This window comes from Rana temporaria, chromosome 3, assembly GCF_905171775.1.
Source record: "Rana temporaria chromosome 3, aRanTem1.1, whole genome shotgun sequence".
Taxonomy (NCBI): Eukaryota; Metazoa; Chordata; class Amphibia; order Anura; family Ranidae; genus Rana; species Rana temporaria.
Window position 1 is genome coordinate 361572330 of NC_053491.1, and position 25063 is coordinate 361597392.

A 25063-nucleotide genomic window follows, 5' to 3' on the forward strand; every position below is an offset into this window, starting at 1 on the left:
CAGGTCCACCCACTATAGGCTGCTTGCATAAAACTACAAGAGGGGGTGGAGACAAGACCAGTCACCCAGTACAAAGATAGAGAGCAGCAGTGACCGGTCTTTATTACAAGAAGATTTTGCACAGAGGCAAAGTACAGGAGTGGTTTCATGCTGAATTACTGCACAGATCTGGAAAAAAATACACAAAGGACACCAAGATTCCAGTATTGGCTCTAGTATTCAGAAAACATACACTCATCGACCACTATATTAGGTACACCTGTTAAATTGCTTGGTAACACAAATTGCTAATCAGCAAATTACATGGTAGCAACTCAATGCACTTAGGCATCTAGACGTGGTGAAGACAACTTGCTGAAAGTTTAACTGAGCATCAGAATGGGGAAGAAAGAGGATTTAAGTGACTTTGAACATGGTATGTTTGTTGGTGCCAGACTGGCTGATCTGAGTATTTCAAGTACTGCTGATCTACTGTTTTTTCCCCACACAACCATCTCTAGGGTTTACAGAGAATGGTCTGAAAAAGAGACAATATCCAGTGTGCGGCAGTTGTGTGGATGATAATGCCTTGTTGATGTCAGATGAGAATGGGCAGACGAGATAATAGAAAAGCAACAGTAACTCAAATAACCACTCATTACAACCAAGGTATGCAGAAAACCATCTCTAATTGCACAACACATCGAACCTTGAAGTATATGGGCTACAGCAGCAGAAGGCAACACCGGGTGCCACTCCTGTCAGGGGATATTTTCTTGACACACTTTGGGCCCCTTAGTACCAATTCAGCATCATTTAAACGCCGCGGCCTACCTGAGTATTGTTGCTGACCATGTCCATCCTTTTATGACTACAGTGTCCCCATCTTCTGATGGCTCCTTCCAGCAGGATAATGCACTGTGTCACAAATCTCAAATCATCTCACCACTGTTTTTTTTAACATGACAATGAGGTCACTGTACTCCAATGGCCTCCACAGTCACCATATCTCAATCCAATAGAGCACCTTTGGGATGTGATGGAACGGGAGATTCTCATCATGGATGTGCAGCCAACAAATCTGCAGCAACTGCGTGATACTATCATGTCACTATGGACCAAAATCTCTGAGGAATGTTTCCAACACCTTGTTGAATCTATGCCATGAAGAATTAAGGCAGTTCTGAAGGTGAAAGGGGGTCCAACCCAATACTAGCAAGGTGTACCTAATAAAGTGGCCGATGTGTGCATGGTTCACCATTAATAAAATATGGGGATATTTAAACAATACAATCCCTGGAATTCATAAAGACTAGAACCAAAAGTTTATTTTGTGAGATATCTGACATTTTTTAGTTTCCATTCAGGACCAAATTTATAACGTATTTTTTTTCTCTTTTTAGAGAGGATTGGTATGTGAAAAGACAGCAGCCGGCACGTTGCTGGGAGCTCAGTAAATGTTGTTGACATGAACCAACAATAAAACCATTAACCAACCTGTTGCCGGGCAGAGCCACAAATGACTTTTTTGAGCTCCTGGCAACTATCAAAAAGTAGCAATGTGACCTTGTTTGTAGCGTACCTAGCCACACCGAGCCATCGTGTTCCACTCATCAATCACAGATAAACTGTCTTTATTGCAGATAGGAAAAAGTCAATGACATCTGCCACGAAGCAGGGGGAAGGGGAAAACACTGGGCATTTCTAAGGCATTGTTCCAGGGAAACAATGCCAATGTTTGGCAAAAACAAATCATGCTCTAAATTAGCGATATCCAGAAAGAAGTGAGAGGCAATGTGCAAAAGAAAGAAAGTGAGAGAACATGTCAAAGACAGCATAAAAGAGAGAGCGCAAAATAGGAAGCGCATGGGAGAAAAAGGTAAGTGAAGAGAAGGAAAGAAAGAGGAGGTGAGGATAGAAAGAGAAGAGCAGGGAATAGGTGAGAAGAAAAATAGAGAGCAGGGTAGAAGAGAAGAGGAGGCAGAAGAGGAAAGCAAGAAGGTGAGGAGAGGAGGAGAAGAAGAGCAAAGGAAAAGAGTGGAGGAAAAGGGGACAGTATTAGGTGAGGAAGAGGGGAGAAGAGAAAGAGGACAGAAAGGAAATGCTAGGAAGAGATGAGTAGAGGTGAGGTGAGGTAAGCGGAGGACTCACGAGGAGAGGAGAGCAAGAGGAGAGGAGGGGGAAAGAAGGGAAAGCAAAAGGAGAGGAAAGAAAGGACAAAAGAGGAGAGGAAGAAGGGATTCCGGGAGAAATCCGACATGCTGGTGGTACCCAAGTTGATTAATGGATCGACTTAGGTACAATCAGCCTACCCATATACAAATCGAATCTCAGCTGGTCCTTGCTGAACCGGCTGAGATTCGAACCACCTATGTACGAACAAGAAGGAAATGCGCCAAACTAAGTGCAGTAAAAAAGTTTTTGGATCGGATGAAACAGCGGATGCTGAGAAACGTTATCCTATTGGCTGGCCTGAGCGTGAAACGCAGCGTACCGTCGCAGGACCGGAAGTGACGTAGGTACGTCACTTCCGGTCCTGCGACGGTACGCTGCGTTTCACGCTGGAACGCACGCTGCTCTGAAGCAGCACCAGCGGTTCCTGGAGCTCCTGTGTTCCCCCATGGCTTCCTAACTCCTGGATTTCCATCTCCTTCGGTTCCACAGTATGAGACCAGCTAGATCGAACCCCTGCAGCTACAGATGACACGCTGTGACACCAGACCAGCCTCTTGCCCTACCATGCCTGTGTTTTCACTCCTTTTGTGAGTAACCAATCTATTGTTTAAGACATTACTTTTAATTAAATCCATATTTACTGCACTTAGTTTGGCGCATTTCCTTCTTGTTCGTACATATCTTTCAGAGTTCGCTTCTGCTTCAGGATTGCTGCCGCTAGTGCTATTGGATTGTTATTGGACTATTATTGGATGATTATATTCACTTAAAGCGGTGGTTCCCCTAAAAATAAAATGTTAACATTGCCTTTCCCAAATAAATTACGATTAGAATCGGCCGGTTTTATTAAAAAAAAAAGGTCCGTACATACCGTTTGTTAGATTCGTTCCCACCGCCACTTCCGGGTACGATGCTGGCGGTGGGCATTCCTAATTGATGGACAGGCATCCGACCGACGCATACATCGCGTCACGAGATGCCGAAAGAAGCCGAACGTCGGTGCGCATGCGCCGTATAGAGCCGCACCGACGTTCGGCTTCTTTCGGCATCTCGTGACGCGATGTATGCGTCGGTCGGATGCCTGTCCATCAATTAGGAATGCCCACCGCCAGCATCGTACCCGGAAGTGGCGGTGGGAACGAATCTAACAAACGGTATGTACGGACCTTTTTTTTTTTAATAAAACCGGCCGATTCTAATCGTAATTTATTTGGGAAAGGCAATGTTAACATTTTATTTTTAGGGGAACCACCGCTTTAATTAATTTTTATTATTGACATGGACCTTATGATGTGCTAATGTTGCTGATTACTGATTGTGCTTGTTTAGTCATGCGCCATCCACCTATACATTTTTTACTTCGAACCACCTATGACCTGCTTTAGTGGAAAAAAGGAGGTAAGGAGAACCATAGCAGCAGGAAGAGGAGAGAAGATCAAAAGGAGAGGAAGAGTAGAAGAAAGAAGGGAGAAGATGAATGGAATATGAGAGCAAGTGGGGGAGAGGAAACGAGAGGTGTGGAAAAGAAGAGAGAATAAGGAGGAGAGAGAGCACGCAAGGGAAAGAACGAAAAAAAAAAAAAAAATGGATAGAACATTTGAAGAAAAAAAATGCTTGCATTTTGATATTTGTGATATTTTTATTTTCTCTGAAATATCCTTTATTTAAATGTGCACCACTAAGAGCACATAAAATGATACAAACTTTGACACATGTTGAGCAGGCATCATGCAGCAAACATATTGATAAATGATTAATGGCACATTAATACCACATCACGACATCCGCAAGCAAACCAAATTTGCCGTGTCACTGAGCGCACCACAAACACTTTTACAAACACCAAACTACCACCACTGAGACACAACAGGGCCACAAAACTGAGAACACCGGTTACCTCTTCAGATTGTGGTAGCTGTTTGGACAGACGGATGGAGGAAGGGGTGAGGATGGATGTGAACCGGGGTGAGAAAATTGGATGAAACATGAATTGAGACATATGAATATGAAAATGGTAAGGTACAGACACATATATGTTAGGAGTTTGTTTTATACAGAAGAACCATCCCAGAGGGTAAACTACAGCCCAATGGCTCACTCTGTACAAAGAAAGCAGACATCTTGGATTAAAGTGTATATCAAGCCAAGACTTTTTTTAAGCCGCGTACACACGGGCCGAATGTCAGGAGATCACGGTCAGTTAAAAAAAAAAACGTCCGACATTCGGCCCGTGTGTGTGTGTGTTGGTCCATCTCACAGAAGCCGGTTCCTGTCGTGGAAAACCACCATACGTCTGACTCCCAATCGGCACTCTCAGCCAATGGCAGAGAGCGACGATTAGAGTGTTCTGGCAGGGGGGCGCGTCCCATTGTCAGAACACAATAGCTCAGTGGGGGAGATCGCTGAACTAACCTCACGTGGTTAGTTCAGAGGCTCCGACGAACCCGCTGGGTTGAAGGAAAAAACAAAAACAAATGGTGTGTACCCGGCTTTAGTTTTGGATGGAGTGGTGAAGATATAGAACCCTGTCACGATTTTACTGTCATTTGGGGCTCCGTTAAAAAGATTTAGTATCACTTCCTGTTCTGCTGACAATGTTCCATTAGATAGAGAGTGAGGCCAACCCTCCAAACAGACAGAAGTAAAAAAAATAATTTTTAGAAGTACCAGGCGAAGGTTAAAACCCCAGTCAGACATTTTCTGTTTTTATTGCAGATTTCCCCTCACTTCCTGTCTGGTAAAAATATTGTCACCAGGACAGGAAGTGAGAATCTAACGCCAGAAAAAACAGAGAAGCGTTTGAATCCTTCCCCACTCTAAAACAAAAAGGAAACCTTTTGACTTAAAATACACTTTAAGACCCCTTTCACACTAAAGCGTTTTTACATCGTTTTAGCGTTAAAAATAGCGCTATTAAAATGCTCATAAAACGCTCTCCATGCATCTCAATGGACCCTTTCACACTCCTGCAAGCAGCATCTTTGGAGCAGCTTTTGGGCTTAAAAAAAACGCTCCAAAAACGCCCCTCTCCATTGAAATGAATTGAAAGCGCTGTAAAAACGCCTTACCCTTTCACACTGAGGCACTGCAAAAATGCCCTAAAACGTCAGGGTCTTAGCGGTGCTTTACCAGCACATTGGGATTGCAGATGAGGCTTCGCTCGAATAACGCTCGAAAAACGCCCCAGTGTGAAAGGGGCCTTAGAGAAGAATCTGTCTATCTAGCAACAACTAGTGACATCAAAAGGACAAAGATACATAGGTTCCAAACCTGTTATGTCACTAACTGCTACTGGAATGACAGAATGAATTTTGCTTCAGTCCAATAAAATTATTATCTCCCGACAAGGTCACCACATCCTATGCAAGAGCAAAGGCAAGGAGAGAGGCGCCTCTGGGTGTAGTAGCTTAAAAACAATTTAATGGTTAAAAAACAAATACATGTGGTTGTTGCACTCACATTTGAGCAGTATGGAACAGGCACGTAAAGGTTTCTTTTAAGAAACCTTTACGTGCCTGTTCCATACTGCTCAAATGTGAGTGCAACAACCACATGTATTTGTTTTTTAACCATTAAATTGTTTTTAAGCTACTACACCCAGAGGCGCCTCTCTCCTTGCCTTTTTTCTAGAAATTGGAACATGGTCTCTGTTCCCCTCTGATGGCAGCCCTGGAAGTATTTTACCCATCTCAATTTTTAACACAGACTTCTTGATAAGTTTATCCAAAACTGTCACATTCTGACTTTTATTACCATGCTGTGTTTATGCTGTATCTGACACCCAAGGTTTATGTGTACCTATGCGCATTATTTACTTGTCTCTATGCAAGAGCAAGACCAGCTTTTTTGAGATTTGTGAAATTGAGTGTTTTTCAAAAATGTACGCAAAAATCTGGATATTTTGGACAACGTTTATTATTTCAGAAAAGTACATTAGAGTTAATTGGAAAGGAGAAAAATTACTTTTTTAGGGATGCAGTGGCGTTACGTGGCCCCCAAAGATTGGTGAAGCTCCCATCATTTATTGTTATATTTTAAAGCTAAGAACAAAAAAATAAATAAAGTACCGTATTTGTAGTGGCAGATAGCACTGACACGACTTTGGTTTCTAACATAGACCAGTGCTGAAATCATTTTTCTTTCTCAACCTAATTTCTCCTTAATGGTCCACATGGGGAAATTTGAGGTTAATTTCACTGCAGAATAAATTTTTGCTATTTCGCTACTCTCATCCCTTCTTCTGAACTACATGTTTATCCAGTCAGTCTTCATGTAAAACCCCAAAAAGTAAAATTGCATTCTCATTAACGAGTGACTGCTTTCATTGTATGCAAGTCAACAGAAAGGGGTTCACTTAAAATGGTAAACCCTTATGCGGTGTACACACGGTCGTTTTCTGTGATAATTTTTTTTTAAAAATCATCATTTAAAATGACCGTGTGTGGGCTTCACATCTTTTTCCGTCTTCTGAAAAACGAAAAAAATAAATTCGAACATGCTTCAATTTTTTATGTCGTTTTTCAAAATGTAGTTTTTTGTGTTGTAAAAAATTATCGTGTGTGGGCAAAAATGACGTTTTAATCCCGCACATGCCCAGAAGCAAGTTATGAGACGGGAGGTAAAACTACCATTCATAAAGGAGTAAGCACATTCATCACGCTGTAACAAAAAAGCACGAATCGTCTTTTACTAACAAGTAACCAGCTAAAAGCAGCCTCAAGGCGAATAGAACTTCCCCTTTAGAGTGCCGTTGCTTTGTTCATCATTTTTCAAAAACGATGGTGTGTGGGCAACATCATTTTTAATGATGAAGTTGGAAAAACTTCGTTTTTTTTCATGATAAAAAATGTCATTTTTTTTCATGCCGAAAAGTGATCGTGTGTACGGGGCATACCCAATGAAGTGACTAGCCTGAGGTGATACACAGAGATGAAACAAATTCTTCATAAATTGTACCGGTTTATCTACAGCCACCTGTCCCTTACATTCAAAGTGCAGAATTTAAACAGAATCTATCAGCTATAAAAAGTATTGGGCAGGGAGCTGAATTTAAATCAGTGAGAGTTCTGAGAGCTGATTGGAGGGAGGGGGAAACCCCCCCTTCACACAGCACACAGGAACAGAGCTGAGGCTGTCAATCACAGACCGTGCCCTCCGCTGTCACCAATTTGTTCTTGGTGTCAGGAAAAGTGACTCATGCCGATAGAGGAAAAAAAGGCAGCAGACAGAAATGGCACTTTTAACTCAAGGTTGAGGCATATGCTTTGTTCATATTTTATGTCTGAGGTCTACAAACACTTTGTTTTTCCCTGGCAAATTCTCTTCTGGCACCAGGAAAAGTTAAGTATACAAAAGAAGAGCTAAACTTTATTAACTTTCATAGCTTAGAGTGCAGTATATGGCTGAGAGAATGATGGGAGATACAAAATAACTGACAAGGACATGTAAAAGGTGGTTTCATGTGGTCAAAAAGTGTTATATCCAGCTGGGATAAATTAAGTGACATTTAAAGCCCCGTTCACATGGGCGCTGTGGACTGCATACCATAAATAGACCATTTTTTTCAAGAGTCTTTCTAACCTCAAGATGCTGCTTCCAGGCTACCCCAAGAAATCTATTAGGACACAGAAGATGCACAGACACAGCCACTCATAGTAATGTGACAGGCATACAGGGTCTGTGTCCTTGCAGCTGCTGCATCCTAATAGACTTTAATGGGTTGCATTGACACAGCACCTGAAGATTTGACACTGGTAAACAAAAAAACAGCCTGTTCATGGTATATTGGCCTCACGCTCATGTAAACAAGGCCTAACAAAAATATGCAGGAATATGACATAGGAGTGATATGCGAACAAGAACAAGTGCATTTGCTCAAAGCCTCCCACAGAAAGACATAATTAAAGATATTTATCGTCACACTAAAAGAACTTCTAGATTATTAAAAGTCATTTGTATTTAAAATATGTACAGTAGAAGTCTAACTTCAACAAAATGTTTTTTGAAAAACATTTGTGTAGAGTGGGAAAGAGTTAACATTTTTGTCTGTGACCCCCACTGAGAGAATATCCCTTCACTTCCTGTCCCTGTGACATTAGGGCCGAAATTGGTAGGTAGCAGTTTACTGAGAGTTTGGACTTTAAAATGCATTACAACATATAGATGGGCTATCTCTGCTTGGTGGGTTTTGACCTAGTTTCATGGTTCACTAGCTGGTCCCACGGAGTAAATTCAGCGCTATTCCTCAAATCTGGATGGTCACTCACCGCACTGTCCATGTAGGCCTCGGTCCATATAATATCATGGTCGTGGTTTATCACCATAGGCCGACTCAGCACATGCAGATACTCCATCACATTTTCCTGGACATCGGCAAGGGTAGAGATTTGGGTGTAATAACCTGTAAGGTGGATGAGGACTAAAATTACAGCATAGAAAAGGCAATACATTATAACCAGACACATTATGGTGAGGAGAGCTTCTAGGGAGCACAAAGCTTCAACTAGACCAGTACAAAGCACAGGATCCCGACATTCAAACAGCACAGAGCCTTAATACTTTGCTTGGATTCACTTCTCTCTCTCTTCCTGCACCTCGGTCCATAGGTTCCCTGTGCGGCAATGTTGGTCCCGTGTCTGGGGTACTGATCACTAGGGAGGGGATCAAGCTCGCCAACCTCCTCACTAGCACAGTATTTATTTTTGTTTTTTATTCTTAATGTAGCAGAATACACTTTGGTCAAAATTTATGAAAAACAATTATTTATTTGTAAAAAATTTTAACAGAAATTATGAAAAAAAAATTCCCAAATATTTTCAGTCTTTTTTCGTTTAATACAAAATAAAAAACCCAGTGGTGATTTAATGCCACCAAAAAAAAAAAAAGTCTCTAGTTGTGTGAACGAAATGATAAAAATTTAGTTTGGGTACAATATTGCGTGACCACGCAATTGTCATTCAAATTGCGACAGCACTGAAAGCTGAAAATTGGCCTGGGCAGGAAAGGGATAAAAGTGCCCTGTATTGACGTGGTAAAGTACAGCTTCAACTTTCCCAAGACACCAATAAGAGATCACAGACTGGTTTATTTGGACCTGTTCCTTAAATCTTATAGTACAGTATTCTATAGTATCTATAGTATAACCCCTTCTACAAAACACTGACAAATTTGAAGTCAAATAAGACCCTACCATCACAAGACACAGCACCTATACTGCACAGCAGCTAGTCACATAAGCAAATGCTGAACTCATGATCCCTCCTGAAAAACAGGATAAAGTAATCAGGTAGAGCTACTGATACTCTATACCAGCAGAGATTATGTTATGGATGCCTCAGCATTTGGTCAAGTGACCAGCTTCTTTGGATACCTGAAGCAGCCGTTTCTACAGCATAGAAATTTAATGAAGTCTGTTTTCTGACTTTAGGTTAGCGAGGTAAATAAGGAAAGGAGGAGGGGTCGTTTTTGACTTTATGTTAACCTTGAAGAGCCCACACAAAGTTCTAAAGTCTCATACCTTTGTTGCTACACGCAATCCATTTCACATTCTGTGCAAAGGTTACCTCTCTCCCAATGAGGTATGTGAACATCCTGACCTGAAACAAATAACAGTTATTATAACAAGTGGCAAGAAATATGATACAATAATAATGGTAGGGGCTTTAAAAGCGTTTTAAAGAAAATGTATTCTTAATTTTGGGTACTGCAATGGGCTCTGCCAACATCCCAGGTCCTGCAAGTTTCACACTGCCATACATTGAATTTAAATGGGAACACTATTTCAGTGCACTGGCTCTTTTCAAACAATGTATTATGCCAATCTTTTGCATTCTAGCAGTTATTGGGAAGTTCAATTTTCCTGGTAACAGGTACCTTTTATTGACAGATGCCTGCTCCCACTTCCTCATTTCTCACCTAGACAAGAATTGCAGACGTTCACTCACCCCCTTTCCACCTTCAACCTCCTGGGACACATCACATGTCCCAGGTGGCTACAGGACAAGTCTGAAAAATGCGTCTTATGCATGCGAAGTGAGGAGATGGATGTGAAACAGCAGAAAATCAAATTTGGCTTCCCACAGTAAAGATGGTGGCATCACAGTATATTGTCAATCATATGCTCTCTGCTTATGTGCCAGTCCTAGGCTGTTTAAAGCAGGTTCATTTTTATATTTATATATATTTTTTTATTTTTCTTATAATTGTACCACAGTTTAAAGGGGTTGTAAAGGTTTGTTTTTTATTTTCTAAATACCAGTAGGTTCCTTTAAGCTAGTGCATTGTTGGTTCACTTACCCTTTCTTTCGATTTCCCTTCTAAAGATTTTTTTTCTTTGTTTTCTTTATCTGAATTTCTCACTTCCTATTCCTCCTCAGTAAGCTGTTCTGGCTGACTAACCCCCAGCCAGAACAGCTTGGATGATGGGGGAAAGCTTACTGAGGAGAAACAGAAAGTGAGAAATTGAGACAAAGAAACAAAACATTTAGAAGGAAATCGAAGGAAAAGGTAAGTGAACCAACAATGCACTAGCTTAAAGGAACCTATTTAGAAAATAAAAAACAAAACCTTTACAACCCATTTAACCACTTCCCGCCCGGTCAATAGTATTTTGACATCCGGGAAGTGGTTGTGTTATCCTGACTGGACGTCTATTGCTGTCCAGCAAGATAAAATGCCGGCGCGCGCCCGTGATCGGTGATGCGGGGTGTCAGTCTAACACCCTGCATCTCCGATCTCGGTAAAAAGCCTCCGGCGGAGGCTCTTTACCACGTGATCAGCTGTGTCCAATCACGGCTGATCACGATGTAAACAGGAAGAGCCGTTGATCAGCTCTTCCTCACTCGCGTCTGATAGACGCGAGTAGTGGAGAGCCGGTCGGCGGCTCTCCTAAAAGGAGATGCCCATACTGGACCACCAGGCAAGCCGCCAGGACCACCAGGGAAGGGGGCAAAAAAAACAGAGCAATAGATGACAATCAGTGCCCACAAATGGGCACTAACTGGTAACATGGGCTCTGACTGGCACAATATGGGATAAACAAGTGATGCCCAGCAATGCCATCAGTGCCACCCCTCAGTGTCCATCAGTGCCACTCCTCAGTGTCCATCCATGCCCAGTGCCCACCTATCAGTGCCCATCTATGCCATCCATAAGTACCCATCAGTGTCACCCATAAGTGCCGCCTATGAGTGTCCATCAGTGCCGCCTATGAGTGTCCAGTGCCGCCCTATGAGTGCCCATCAGTGCCACATACCAAAGCCGCCTATCAGTGCCGCCTCATTGGTGCCCATCAGTGCCACCTCATCGGTGCCCATCAGTACCACCTCATCGGTGCGCATCAGTGCCGCCATATCAGTGCCCATAATTGAAGAAGAAAACTTACTTATTTACAAAAAAAATAAAAACTTTAGGGTGATCAAATACCACCAAAAGAAAGCTCTGTTTGTGGGAACAAAATTATAAAAAAATTGTTTGGGTACAGTGTAGCATGACCGTGAAATTGTCATTCAAAGTGCGACACCGATGAAAGCTGAAAATTGGCTTGGGCAGGAAGGTGCGTAAGTGCCTGGAATGGAAGTGGTTAATGAAGCTGTGCTTCAATATGTATGCAGGTACTGTACTAAGTTCCTTTACTTTTGTATTGTAAACCATTCAATAAAACAAGACTGACCAAAGATGGTGGCACTATGGATCCAAAGACTGGCAAAGAACCTGCCTAATTGAAGACAGCTCTGGACTCCTGAGCTGGCCATAGATGGTCAGAATTTCAAACAAAAAGATGGTCAGAATTTCAAACAAAAAGACTTCTTAGGAAAAGTCTTAAAAACATTCATACGAAAATTCTCAGAAGAGTTAAAATATTTGATTTGCTTTTAACATTTGATTTAGGAATTAAAGGACTTCATGAAATGAAAACCATATACACTGTTAGAATTTTTTTTTTTTTTTTAAGTTTCCAACCGGTTCCTTCACATTTTCTCTTCACTGCTACTGAAAACAAATATTGATTTGATGCCACTAATGGTTAGAAAAGCAAACAAACTTTCTTAGAACATTCTTTTCCTAAGAATTTTCATTTGAAATTCCAACAACCTATGGTCTGCCTAAAGAGGTTGTAAACCTCCAGAAAAATAAAAGAAAAAAAATGCAATACAAAGGCATAATGAGCTAGTATGCATCCAAGTATACTAGCTCATTATGAAATACTTACCTTAGAACAAAGCCCTGCAGTGGTGCCCACACACCGATGACACAGTCAATATCCTTCCCGGAGTTACTTCCGGGTTCGTGGGCTCCGGTGCTGTGATTGGCCGGAGCTGCGATGATGTCACTCCCGTGCATGCACGTGAACGAGCGTCCGTTTCTTTAGAGCGCATGCATTGATGATGTAATCGGCACAGTATACAGTAAATATCTCCTAAATGGTGCAAGTTTAGGAGATATTTCCAGTACCTAAAGGTAAGCCTATCATAAGGCTTGCCTATAGGTACAAAAGCACCATGGAAGTTTACTTCCTCCAACACTTCATATTCCTGACATGTGGCTGCTGTACCATGTATTTGTATTAGAAAGTATCCTGTTCGCCTTGAATTCCTCCCTTTATGTGAACTCCCTGGTGTTTCTGCCAGTCCTCTTGCTTTCCTATTAAAAATTGACCACACAAAGCAGGAGAGGCAAACTGTGGTCAGTTCTCTAGCCTTGCTGGGAACTCAGTGTACTCTCCTCCAATCATAAGACTTCTCCTGACACGCCCCCGCTGCACAGCCATTCACTGGAAAAGCTCAGTGTGCTGCTGCTTCTGCTCCCCCAGCTCATATGTAGCTGAGAAAAGAGGGATTGTGATTAATTATAAAAAAGGGAAGATAGGGGTATTTATATATATATATTTTTTTTATATCTATACAAAAATGTTTTGCCTTTCATTTCTATTTTAAACCAAATGGGTTGTTTTACAACATGATTGTTTACAATCACTTTAAGTGTCTGTTTATTAGATGTCAGAAGCTACAGTGTCATGGATATGCAATAAAGTCTGGCAGCTTACCTGTTTCCATCTGCTCATTAGAGGCCTGACTCTGTTCTGGTTACCTTCTTATCACTTCTTCTTCCTGTATGGCCCCCACCCAGGCCATCCGAGGAAGTCTATATTAACTGTTGCACTACAGGTCTGCAGTGCTGTTCAACAGTGTTGTTTGCTTAAGTTCCTGTCTGCAGTGTGCTACAATTATCTTCCTGTACTGTTTTTGGCTCGTCCATGACTTCTCCTGTTTGCCTGTGCCCTTGACCTTTTGCCTGTCCCTCGGTTACCCTAGTCTGCCTGTTGCCCTGACCTCGGCTTACCCATCACTACCGTTTGTCCTGCTTGCTGCTTCCCCTCTCTCTTTGCGGAGCGTGACCTAGGGGATCCCAGGGGTCGCGACCTGGATCCAGCTGTGGCGAAGGCCATCCTCACCACTAGAGGCTCTGGTGAACACAAAGCTGGCTCTTAGACTCCACGCCCTGGGCGATCTTGGGTTCACGCTTCCTCTCTGATAGCAGCTGTGGTGCATCCCTGACCCCAACGGGGTGCACTTGTCACCTGGCCACAGGTGACCTGACATACAGTATTCGTAGCCACTGACATAATTTTTTTTTAAATGACTGAAGTTCCTCTTTTTTATTCAATATTTTTACTGAGAAAAGGGTTGGATACTTACATCAGGCAGGAGGACTGGTTATTCTAGGTAGAGACATACAGAACTTTATTTCCATGATGTACAATATTTTTGTATAATCAGCATGGTACAGATCTTTCAACTGGTCAGCAATCAGTGCATGGAAAAGGTTAACATATAATTGCCAGTACAAATGCTTAGTGACCGAAGTTCCTCTTTAATATTGGTACTCACTCTCTTTTCAGGCCAGTTGTATTTCTCAAAGACAGGCTCATACTCTTCTACAGCTCCATCTGTTATAAGCATGATTGCCTGATTACACAGACCTCCCTGACCAGCTTCTCGGAACTGAAAATGCACAAACGCCATAAAGTCAAAGCAAGTATAAAAGACAGTAAAATCTGTTGATGAGAATATACAGGAGACCTTGAATATGAAGATTTCCTACGCGAGAGGCTAATTTTACACCCCTGTCAATACTGTAAATGGACTGTTGCCTTTTTTTTGAAGGGCTGGGATGGAGGATGCAGTCATTCAACGGCCAACTAAACATGTACAGTGGGTATAGAAAAGAATCACCCCCCCTTCAAAATAATCACATTGTGTTACTTTGCAGCCTCAAATAGGGTATCTGCTTTCAGAAAATATGTGTTTGGGGGTTTTGTGTAATCTTCAGGCCTAAAATGTTTTTTAGCATGTGTGCAAAAAAAAATCCCCATTAAAAATCTGTGGAATGATTTGGTCATCATTAAATGGTTCTGCAAAGAGTGGGCAAATATTGTCTAGATGTGCGAAGCTAGAGACATATTCCAACAGACTTAAGGCCGTAATTAAAGCAAAATGTGGGTTAACAAAATACTGACATAAGGAGGTGATCCTTTTCCAACTCAATGATTCTGTTTTTTTTTCTGTGTGTTTGTTTTTTTATGACATGATAGCTTTCATTTGGATGTTATAAGCTGCACTGTGAATACAGCTGGATAAAACAAAAAAAATTGTCTGTCTTCATTTCAGGCTGCAAGGCAACAATATGTAATTATTTTAAAGGGGGTGATTCTTGTCTATACTGTATATATGCATCTCAAACTGTAATTGTTTTTCTTAATATTTAATGTTGGTAATACAGTGCCTTGAAAAGGGTATTAATACCCCTTGAAATATTGCACATTTTGTCATCTTACAAAGCAAAAACATAAATGTATTTTATTGGGATTTTATGCAATAGAAAGTGGAAGAAAAATTATAAATGTTTTTCAAACATTTTTACGAATACATATGTGAATTATTTGCCACTTTGTGTTGGTCTATCACATAAAATCTCAAATAAATACATTTATGTTTTTGGTTGTAACCTGACAAAATTTGAAAAATTTCAAGGGGTACGAATACTTTTTCAAAGCACTGTATATTCAGGAACTATGTCTAATGACATTACAGCCAATAGAGTTTACAGTTTTTTGGTGTTTTTTTTTTGTATTTTAAAGTTGCACTTCTGTTTGTCAAAAGGCAATATTTTTCTTTATGAAACTATTATTTATAACGATGTTATATACCACAATGGCTAAATCTGTGTCTAGAGTACATGTTCAAACCTTAATACCACAAATAACATGTTATTAGATAAGTATCTGAGTTTGAGAATTCTAGAGCAGCCTTTTTTTAACAAGAGTGCCCAGGCACCCTGGAGTGCCTTGAGGTTTCTTCAGAGGTGCCTTGGCAAAATGCCTAAACATTTATCAAAAATTGTATACAAGCCGGAAGGTGGCTCAAGCCTGCCTCTTAGTTGCACAAAGCCACGAGTTTTCGTTATGCGCCATTACAACCTTCTAGACACTGGCATCCTAAATCAAGGAGTCGTCAGTGAATAATGAGGATGTCTGTTGCCTCCACAGCATCCTTGCTTGACCCCACTGTGCCCCTCTCTTTCAGCACTGAGGCGGCATTAGCTGACTGACGGAGAGAAATTGAGGGAGAAGAGAAACATTGGAATACTAGTCAGTGTCAGCTTGCAAAAGTATTTGCTTTGGAAGAATAAAATCACCTCCAACGTTGGGTGTCCCACATGTGGATATTGCTTCATTATGCTTCATTATCATATTGCTTCATTATTCATTATGTAAAGCTATTAGAATAGTTTTTTTACATTTTAGAATGGGGTGCCTCAAGACTGTCCAGAATTTTAAAGGGGGTCTTGAAATTGTCTATAATTTTAAAGAATGCCTTGACTGAAAAAAAGGTTGAGAAACAATGTTCTAGAGAAATGCTTAAATAATGCATTACATATTACTATACACATTTGATTTTAATCAACTAAAATGTACTTGAGATTTTAATCAACCAAAACTAAAACTAAAATGGTATTTTAGTCAAAAGGCTTTGACTAAAACTAAATTTGACGTCAAAATTAACACGGTTTTCTACATATGCATTTTGCAGTCTCCACCATCCTCCTGCTGGCCACTCCTGCTCTGGTACCGTCTTCACACGGTGTCTGTAATGTGATGGGTCGCCGCTTCCCCTCACTGGCTACAGGCAGCTGGCAGGGATATTTTAACCTCTTTGTGATGGAGGGCAAAATGATTCCCAATGACTAAATATACATTTTGCAACTTGGACATGTGTTAGTGAAACTGTACATATAAAATTGCAACTACATATTGTATCCAGATGAATTATACCTTGTTTATTTTTTCAGGACAAATTGGCCTTTCTTTTTTTTTTTGGTGGTGGTAAATAGTCATAGATATCTATCTCCTGATATTTTTTTTAAATTTAGTTAGATATTTATTGCTATTACTATAACTTCACAGAGCAACCCAAAATAAATTGTCCTTCTTCTGATGATCACCGCTATACCACATATGTATATGTTTTTTGTTGTTTGTACGCATTGCTCTTATTTTTTTACATAAAGCACGCTGACACTAATACTGATTTCAATTTAGTTTTTTTTAATCCTACCTAAAATATACTGACCTTATGCTGCATGATTCCAGCATAAACGCTGGTGTGTACTGGTGGCGGGAAGGAGTTATGCCTACTCAGCTTATTTGCATTAATTTTTCTTTATTAAATACCTTATTTATCAGCGTATAACTCACACAGGCGCATAACATGCACCTTAATTATAGGAGGCAAGTTTCAGAAAAAAAAAAGTAACTTTTCAATAAAGATCTTTGAAGCAAAATAAGGGCCAGTGCCCATAAATTCAGCCTTATCAGTGCCAATCTGCATCCTCACTATTACCCATTAATGCAGCCTAATCAGTGCCCATCTGCAGCCTCACCATTGCCCATCATTGCAGCCTGATTAGTGCCCATTAATGCAGCCTGATTAGTACCCATTTGCAGCATCACCATTTCCCATCATTGCAGAATTATCAGTGGCCATCTGCAGCCTCGCCATTGCCCATCAATGCAGCCTCACCAGTGCCAGATTACACAGAGGGATCTCCTGTGTACTCGGTGCTCGTAGTCACACACAGTCCCGCCTCCTGAAATGGCTCCAATGATAGACAGAACACTATCCAATGCCGGGAGTCGGGACATGTGACATCTATCCTAGGAGCCGTCCAGGAGGCGGGACTGTGTGTGACTGCGAGCGCCTAGTACACAGGAGATCCTGGCTCTGTGTAATCCAGCGGCACTCGCCCCCTCTTTCCCCTCCGAGGCAGCCAGGTAAAATATTGGTGTATAACATGCACACATGATTTGCTCCCTATTTTCAGGAAAAAACGTGCGTGTTATATGCCGATAAATACGGTACTGGATGAAACAATGGACTCTAAAGACACAATAAAGCCCACATCGACAAAATAAAAAATTGTGTCAGACAACTCATGAAGCTAAATTTACCTTACCTCTTTCAGGATTTTAAAGGCCTCAATAAGAGCTTTGTTGACAGTTCCAACTCCTTTCGCCTGCAGCTCATCCACCAATTGCTTGAAATGCTGGAAAGAAGGAAGGAAGAAAAGGAGAGAGAGATTAACCTGGTTCACAACAGAACAATAATAAATGTTCAGCAACAGTGCATGGGTGATATCTTCTGCTTTGTTGCTGAAATTTCAGGGAATATCAAGCTTTCAGTTTTGTTCTTCTAGGCATTACATATTGTAAGTTTATAAACATCTGGAAGAATATGTCAGCCATTCTGAAGTTATCCATTTATGGTATAATCATGGATCCAAAATTACACAACTTTTTTGGCAAACTCAACTCTTCATGATTGGGATTCAAGTGTACGTATGGATATAATAAAAAAGAACACCTGTTGATCAGCCAGAAAACCAGTGAGCTGCTAAATTCCTATTTGGGCTGACAACAGTCAGTGAAATTCCAAGCAGTGTTGTCTGCTGGACTACAGATCTCTGCCTATCTCTTCTCCTCTCTGCCCCTCTCCATTCCTATCTTCATCCTTCTCTGTATGTTTACCTTAAAGGGTGAAATCATGTATAGGAAAGGACTACTAAGAAATTTAGTTTTGAGGTTGTGCCGATTCCAATAGGAAATGAGCTCTCAGCAGCTGCCCCTACAAAAATAACCTCCAGACTAGATCATGTTCCAGTATTAAGAGGAAGATTTGGGGGTAAATTGGGGTAATGCTTAGACAAACCTTTAATACAATAAAATACCCTCACCCACACTCTCCATTACATTAGCACAGCCAGAGAATATTCCCGCTGCAATTTCTCATCATCTCGGAAGGAGTAGGACAATTCCAGATGATCTGGAATATAAAGGACATCCTCCTGTAGCTAAAATGTGTGCTGCAGCCAGGAGATGAAACCCACATAGCAACAGGCAGAAAATAACTCCAGTGACAGTTTCAGATCTTCCTGGCTGCCACTTACTAACTCAAATCACAATCTCTGTCTTTGCCAAGTACAGCAGATTATAACTCCATCTACAGCACTAGGTTCTACGCTACGAGAACTGTCTGTATGTAGTATATAAGCTTTCGCCGTCTTTGTGTGGGATTTCTCCAATGTTTCAGTTTCTTCCCACAATCCAAATATATACTAGTGGCTTAAAGGAAACCAGTCTTGGGAAAAGCACAAAGCTGCCAATGCTAACCTTTATCTGGAAATGGTAACTGCCTGACTATTATCCTTAACCAGCAGCTTCAGTACCTTTTGAGTATGTGCACTGCAACCAGTATGCAAAACTAGCTCCAGCATTTGTGACTGTGGATGGGGCATACTGTAAAGCCCCCGTACACACGATCGGTTTTCCCGTCGGGAAACCTGCCATGAGAGCTTTTGACCGGGAAAACCGTCCGTGTGTATGCTCCATCGCAGTTTTTCTGACAGGAAAACTGCCGAAAAAAGAGAACAGCTCTCTTATTTCCGCCAAGATTCCCGGTGTTTAACTCGGCAGTTTTCCTATCGGAAACACAGCGATGGAGCATACGCACGGCCGTGATATCCCGACCAAAGCTCTCATGGCAGTTTTCCTGTCGGGGAACCCAGTCGTGTGTAGGGGGAAAAAGTTACCGAACAGGTTCTCGGTTTTCCCCTTGGGTTTCCCGGTGGGCTTTTTACCGCCGGGAATCCCGTATGTGTGTACGAGGCTTAAGAGTTTAAGCTCATTTGCAGCAGAGCCTGATGTGACTGGCTCAGTGTTCTTTATACAGCACTGTAGAGTTTGTGAGAGCTTTATAAAGGTAAAATTAGTAAAAGTGTGTGACTATGGTGGGGAAACAATGGTGTAAACTCCTTTTCTGCAAAATCTAATGTGAATGGCTTAGTGTTACCTGTACAGAACTGCAGAATATGTCATAGCTAAATAAACTTAAATTAATAGTATGTGACCGTGGTGGGAACATTATAGTGTAAGCTCTTCTGGTGCACAGACTGATGTAAATAGCCTGCTGAATATGTCAAAAATATATAAATTTATAGTAATATTAGTGGGTGACTGTGGTGAGGACATTAAGGTGTAAGGTCCTCTGCTGCAGAGACTGATGTAAATGGCTCAGAAATATAATAATAATAATAATAATAATACAGGCAGAATGATAAGTACACAACTCACCTCTCTATTATCTCTGTCAGCCTGAACTAATATCCCCTTAAAACACGGCTCAATATAATGGACGTAATCATTGTACTGGAAGACAGAACCAAAAATAAATAAAAAGATCAATTACATGGGACCTGAAGTTAGAACATGCTGCTTACCAGGTCAGAAGGTGATTTGTCACTGTTCTTTATCAGGACTGGTCACTTAAATCTAAAAAAATGGCAATTTTGTGTACCAAACTTTATACTTTTTCATGCTCATGTTGAGCACATTGGTTGATGTACCAATATGTTTTTTGCATATTTGTCAATAAAAAGAGGTAAAGAAAAAAAAAAAACTTTAGCCCAAAAATGACTACACTTTTCAAAGCCTGCATAGTCTGTGCTACTGCCCCACCTCCTGCCTACTCTTTGGGTTACTAGTGGATGTTAACACACACTGGCACCACCCACTCTGGACTCCCTTCAACCTGAAAACCCACCAAAGTACCTCCCCTTCCCACCCAGGCTTAAACAAAGCAGACACTACCACAGCAAGCCTAGATTTCAGTATCAGTTTATGTGTGAGGAGTTTTGCAGGTAATAAGGTAATACTAAGTCCACAACTGATGTCCTTCATCTGAAAATGCTAGTCGAATGATTCTGATTTAGAAATACTGAAAAACATGCAGTTCAGGAAAATCTGAATGAAGTCAGAACGTCTAATGTACATACTTGTCCTTTGTCAGTTTTTCAAAGTATTAAAGCCATTAGATCAGCTTGGAAGTCAAATGACTAGCATGTTTAAATAATAGGTCCTTAATGGTAGTCTGTCTACTGGTTTTCCTTATTTACTAATGAGAATAGTGAAGACTGACTGCAATAATGTTGACAAAGTCATTCTCGCCCAGAGTGTCAAGCAGTGTGTTGATTGTGTGTTTGGCAATGGTCATTCTCAGCCCCTTCATGCTACCACTGATGTCCACCACGATCACGATGTCCTTTGGAGATGTGGCGGCCTGGATGTACCTAAGTTGTCAGAAACAAAGAGAACATTTTGAGAATTCCAGTTACAAGCTCAGAGTTCTCAAGTCTCACAATGCCTTGTTGCAAGCAGAAAATGATTTGTTTGACGTACACACACATCTCACAAACAGGTGTACAAGCTGAAAGTGATTTGCTTGACCTATACACACACATCTCACAAACGGGTGTAAGGGTGTCTCAGGTTAATTTAGATTCCAGGAGATTACTGATTGTAAAACATTTTAATTGCCAAAATTATTAGAATTTTCAGGCATAACATATCTGGGTAGAATTAGAGTTAGTAGAAATTGTAGTTTAACCAGGTCCCCCCCCCCCCTTCCTGGCATGTTTTTAGGGTCTACCATCTCTGAACACCAGGGCTCTAGCACAATTATATGAGAAAATGGGTAGCTAAAAGTGCCTCTCCTGGAGAAGGGGGATGTACTGACCAAGGCGGAGAAGATTACAGGATGGGGGGCTTAGGGCCCTTTCACACGGGCAGGCCGTGTGTCCGCTTTTTCATCCATCCGTGTACGGATGAAAAAGGGACATACGTTGGTCCCTATAAGATCGCGGGTGTCAGCGGATGAACATCTGCTGACACCCGATCTCACCCGGTTACGCAATGCTCCGAGACTAGGTATGGAGGGGGAAGTTAGGAGTTAAGGGAACGAGTAGGTGCAGAGATGGAGTCATTTGGTTAAGCTACAGGAGGTAAGTGGGTGGGTATGTTGGCTGCAGGGGTAGTTGAGGGTTTGCAAATGGTAAGTTTTGGAGTAGCTGGTACTGGAATAAAAAAAATAGGTCTGAGATGTCTACTTGGGACTGGGGCTCAGATGTGTCAAGCTACACCACTAGACATCTATTTAGCAAATTGATACATGCAAGATCCAAAAATAAGAAGATCCATGTGAAGAATGATTTCCAAGCCAAGAAAATACACAAATATTATGCAAAGAAAAAAATAATGCAATCAAACAGGGCTGGACTGGGACACACATTTGGCCCTGGACTTCATCCAGACCAGCCCACTTTAATGTTGCAAACACACACAAAAACAGTATATTAACTATTCACAATTGCGCAAAAAAACATAAGTAAAAACATTCCACTGTAAGTATAAATGGCTTTTTTTTTTTTTAACTTTCTATTTATTTAGAGAAAAACATGCATTCCAACATTGCAGACGCCTTTAGAATGACATGTACAAGTTAGACTCCGTTCAAAGGGCAGGTGTCATAAATAACTCACTCGCCTCTTTTATTAATTCATTTAGACCCCTTTCACATTGAGGAGTTTTTCAGGCGGTACAGCGCTAAAAATAGCGCTGCTATCCCGCCTGAAAAACTCCTTCACTGCAGACTCAATGTGAAAGTCAGAGGGCTTTCACACTGAGGCGATGCGCTGGCGGGAGACAAAAAAATCTCCTGTCAGCAGCATCTTTGGAGCAGTGAGAGGAGCGGAATTTATACCGCTCCTTCACATTGAAAACAATGGGAAACCGCGGCAATACCGCCCGCAATGCGCCTCTATAGAGGCGCATTGCGGGCGGTATCAACTCTTTATCGGCCGCTAGCGGGGGTTAATACCGCACCGCTAACGGCTGATTCCCGCGGCAATCCCGGCGGTATAGCGGCGTTATACCGCCACCGTGGCTCCCGCCCCAGTCTGAAAGGGGCCTAACTCTCCCCTGTATTTTTCTCCTTCTCACATCATTGCGTGAAGTGGGAGAGCTAACGTCATGCAGGTACATTGCTACAGCCTCATTGGCTGGAATTTTCAGAAACCTTGCCTTTCAGCAATGCAGCGGCGCTGAGACTTAGCCGGGGTGCGCACTATGAAGTGAGGTGATGGGCAATGCGGATGACAACCCACCTCCCAGCCAGCCATCCCTGATGGCCACCCAAGCCCCCCCCCCCACCCTTCACTGGCCATTAGCCATTCTACTTTCTCTTATAGGCAGTACAGCGGTGCTCAAATTATTAGCTGCGTGAGCCACTTAGCCCTTACTTTTACAGGCTGTCACCAGGGGGCGCTGCTAAATCTACAAAAGAACTGGGTCTAGAGCCCATAGCAGCGAAGTAAAGAAAGTAATATGTTTGGGTGAGCATACACACACACATATATAATATATGTATATATATATCATTATATATTATATATATTATCATTACATCAGGGCCCACAGAGAGCCCCCCTTTCATCAGTGTCCCCAGAGAGCCCCTTTATTTCATCAGTGTCATCAGAGAGCCCCTCTTTACATCGGGGTCTCCAGAGAGCCCCTCTTTACATCAGAGTAACCAGAGAGCCCTCCCTTAGATCAGAGTCACCAGAGAGCACCCCCTTACATCAGAGTCCCCAGAGAGCCTCAGTCTTGCATTAGGGTCCCCAGAGAGCCTCCCCCTTACATCAGGGTCCCCAGAGAGCCCCCTTACATCAGAGTCCCCAGAGAGCCTCAGTCTTGCATTAGGGTCCCCAGAGAGCCTCCCTCTTACATCAGGGTCCACAGAGAGCCTCCACCTTACATCAGTGTCCCCAGAGAGCCCCTTCATACATCAAGGTCCACAGAGAGCCCCCATTTCCTTCAGAGTCCCCAGAGAGCCCCCTTACATCAGGGTCCCCAAAGAGCCCCCCTTACATGAGAGTCCCCAGAGAGCCTTAGCCTTGTATCAGAGTCCCCAGAGAGTCCCCCACTTACATCAGGGTCTCCAGAGAGCCTCCCCCTTACATCAGAGTCCCCAGAGAGCATCCCCTTACATCAGAGTCCCCAGAGAGCCCCCCCTTACATCAGAGTCCCCAGAGAGCCTCAGTCTTGCATCAGGGTCCCCAGAGAGCCCCCAGCACTTACATCAGGGTTCCCAGAGAGCCTTCCCTTACATAAGGGTCCCAAGAGAGCCTCTCTTTACCTCAGAGTCCCCAGAGAGCCTCCCCCTTACATCAGGGTCCCAAGAGCACCCCCTTTACATCAGGGTCCCGAGAGCACCCTCCTTAGATCAGGATCCCCAGAGAGCCCCCACTCACATCAGGGCCCCCAGAGAGCCTCGATTTACCTCAAAGTCCCCAGAGAGCCTCCACCTTACATCAGGGTCCCCAGAGCACCCCCCCTTACATCAGTGATGTCATCTCTCTGGCCCGCCCAGCTCTCCCGTGTCACCTGTATGCTCTCTGGCTCTCCCGTGCTGCAGAGAGTAGTAGCAGTAGTAGTGGGCCACGGCCCTGTGGCTATAGCCCCAAAAGCCACCCCAGGCTGTCAGTGAAAGCAGCCCACTGAGCCATCGGCCCACCAGGAAACTCCCAGTAGTCCCGATGGCCAGTACATGGCTGCAATCAAATAGATCAGGCAGTTTCACACAGACAACGAGAAACAGAGAATGATAGCAAAGAAGAAACCCTGGTGGAACTGTAAGGTTGTTGAAGGTGTGTCCATATCAAAATGGATAGAGAAAGGGGACTCAAATATGGAGCCTATACTTTATTGAGTTTTTGAATTTCATTGGAATTTTAAAGGCCCTAGAATGGGATCAGTATCGCTGTTCTGGTACTGCTCCAGGTCTTTAGAGACCAATTCCTTGATTAAAGCAGCTGTAAACATTGCTTGTTTTCAATTTGTTTGTCATTATTTATTCATATCAAATACACAGTTAAAATATTTATGTTAAAGGATAGGGGCAAAATTAAAGATTAAAGGGCTCCCCCAGGCCCTCCATACCTTATAAAGTAAAGACAGTTAGACCTCAGATCAGACAGATCAGCTTGTGTCCCATGACTGGATAGATCCTCATCTATCCAGTCACTTTTAGAGAAATGGGCGGCACAGCACATTGACACATCATTCCTACAAAACTCTTGAAAGAATGTACCGACATCTTGGCACCCACCATAACGCACATCATAAACCAATCGTTCAGGGAAGGGATTGTCCCAACTCCCCTCAAGCAAGGAATAATTAAACCCCTCCTAAAGAAACCCAACCTCGACCCTAAAGATCCAAACCATTGCAGACCGGTAACAAGCCTGAACACCATCTCCAAGATCATGGAGAAAGCAGTAGTACAATAACTACAGCCCCATCTGGACGCCCACAAACTCCTAGATACGTTTCAATCAGGTTTTCGCCCAGTCCACAGGACAGAAACAGCTCTCCTCAAGATATGGGATGATGCCCTTGAAGCAGCAGATGACGGAGAATCCTGTCTTCTAGTGCTGCTGGACCTCAGTGCAGCTTTTGACA

At 42.3% G+C, this 25063-nt stretch overlaps 1 protein-coding gene across 5 annotated transcripts in view; it reads right to left on the bottom strand.

The window, feature by feature from the left end:
• The window catches only part of CACNA2D4 (calcium voltage-gated channel auxiliary subunit alpha2delta 4), a 355329-nt gene that overhangs the window by 241180 nt on the left and 89086 nt on the right, over window positions 1–25063 (bottom strand). For 3 of the 5 annotated variants that reach the window (XM_040345314.1, XM_040345313.1, XM_040345310.1), the window contains exons 8-14: window positions 20685–20835; window positions 19841–19915; window positions 17668–17757; window positions 14043–14156; window positions 9671–9749; window positions 8421–8554; window positions 4052–4069 (exon numbers count right to left, since the gene is read on the bottom strand). In XM_040345314.1, the coding sequence (XP_040201248.1) occupies window positions 4052–4069; window positions 8421–8554; window positions 9671–9749; window positions 14043–14156; window positions 17668–17757; window positions 19841–19915; window positions 20685–20835 (661 nt within the window). The remainder of the gene's footprint in view (window positions 1–4051; window positions 4070–8420; window positions 8555–9670; window positions 9750–14042; window positions 14157–17667; window positions 17758–19840; window positions 19916–20684; window positions 20836–25063) is intronic. The other 2 variants (XM_040345311.1, XM_040345315.1) reach the window with 1 other exon arrangement.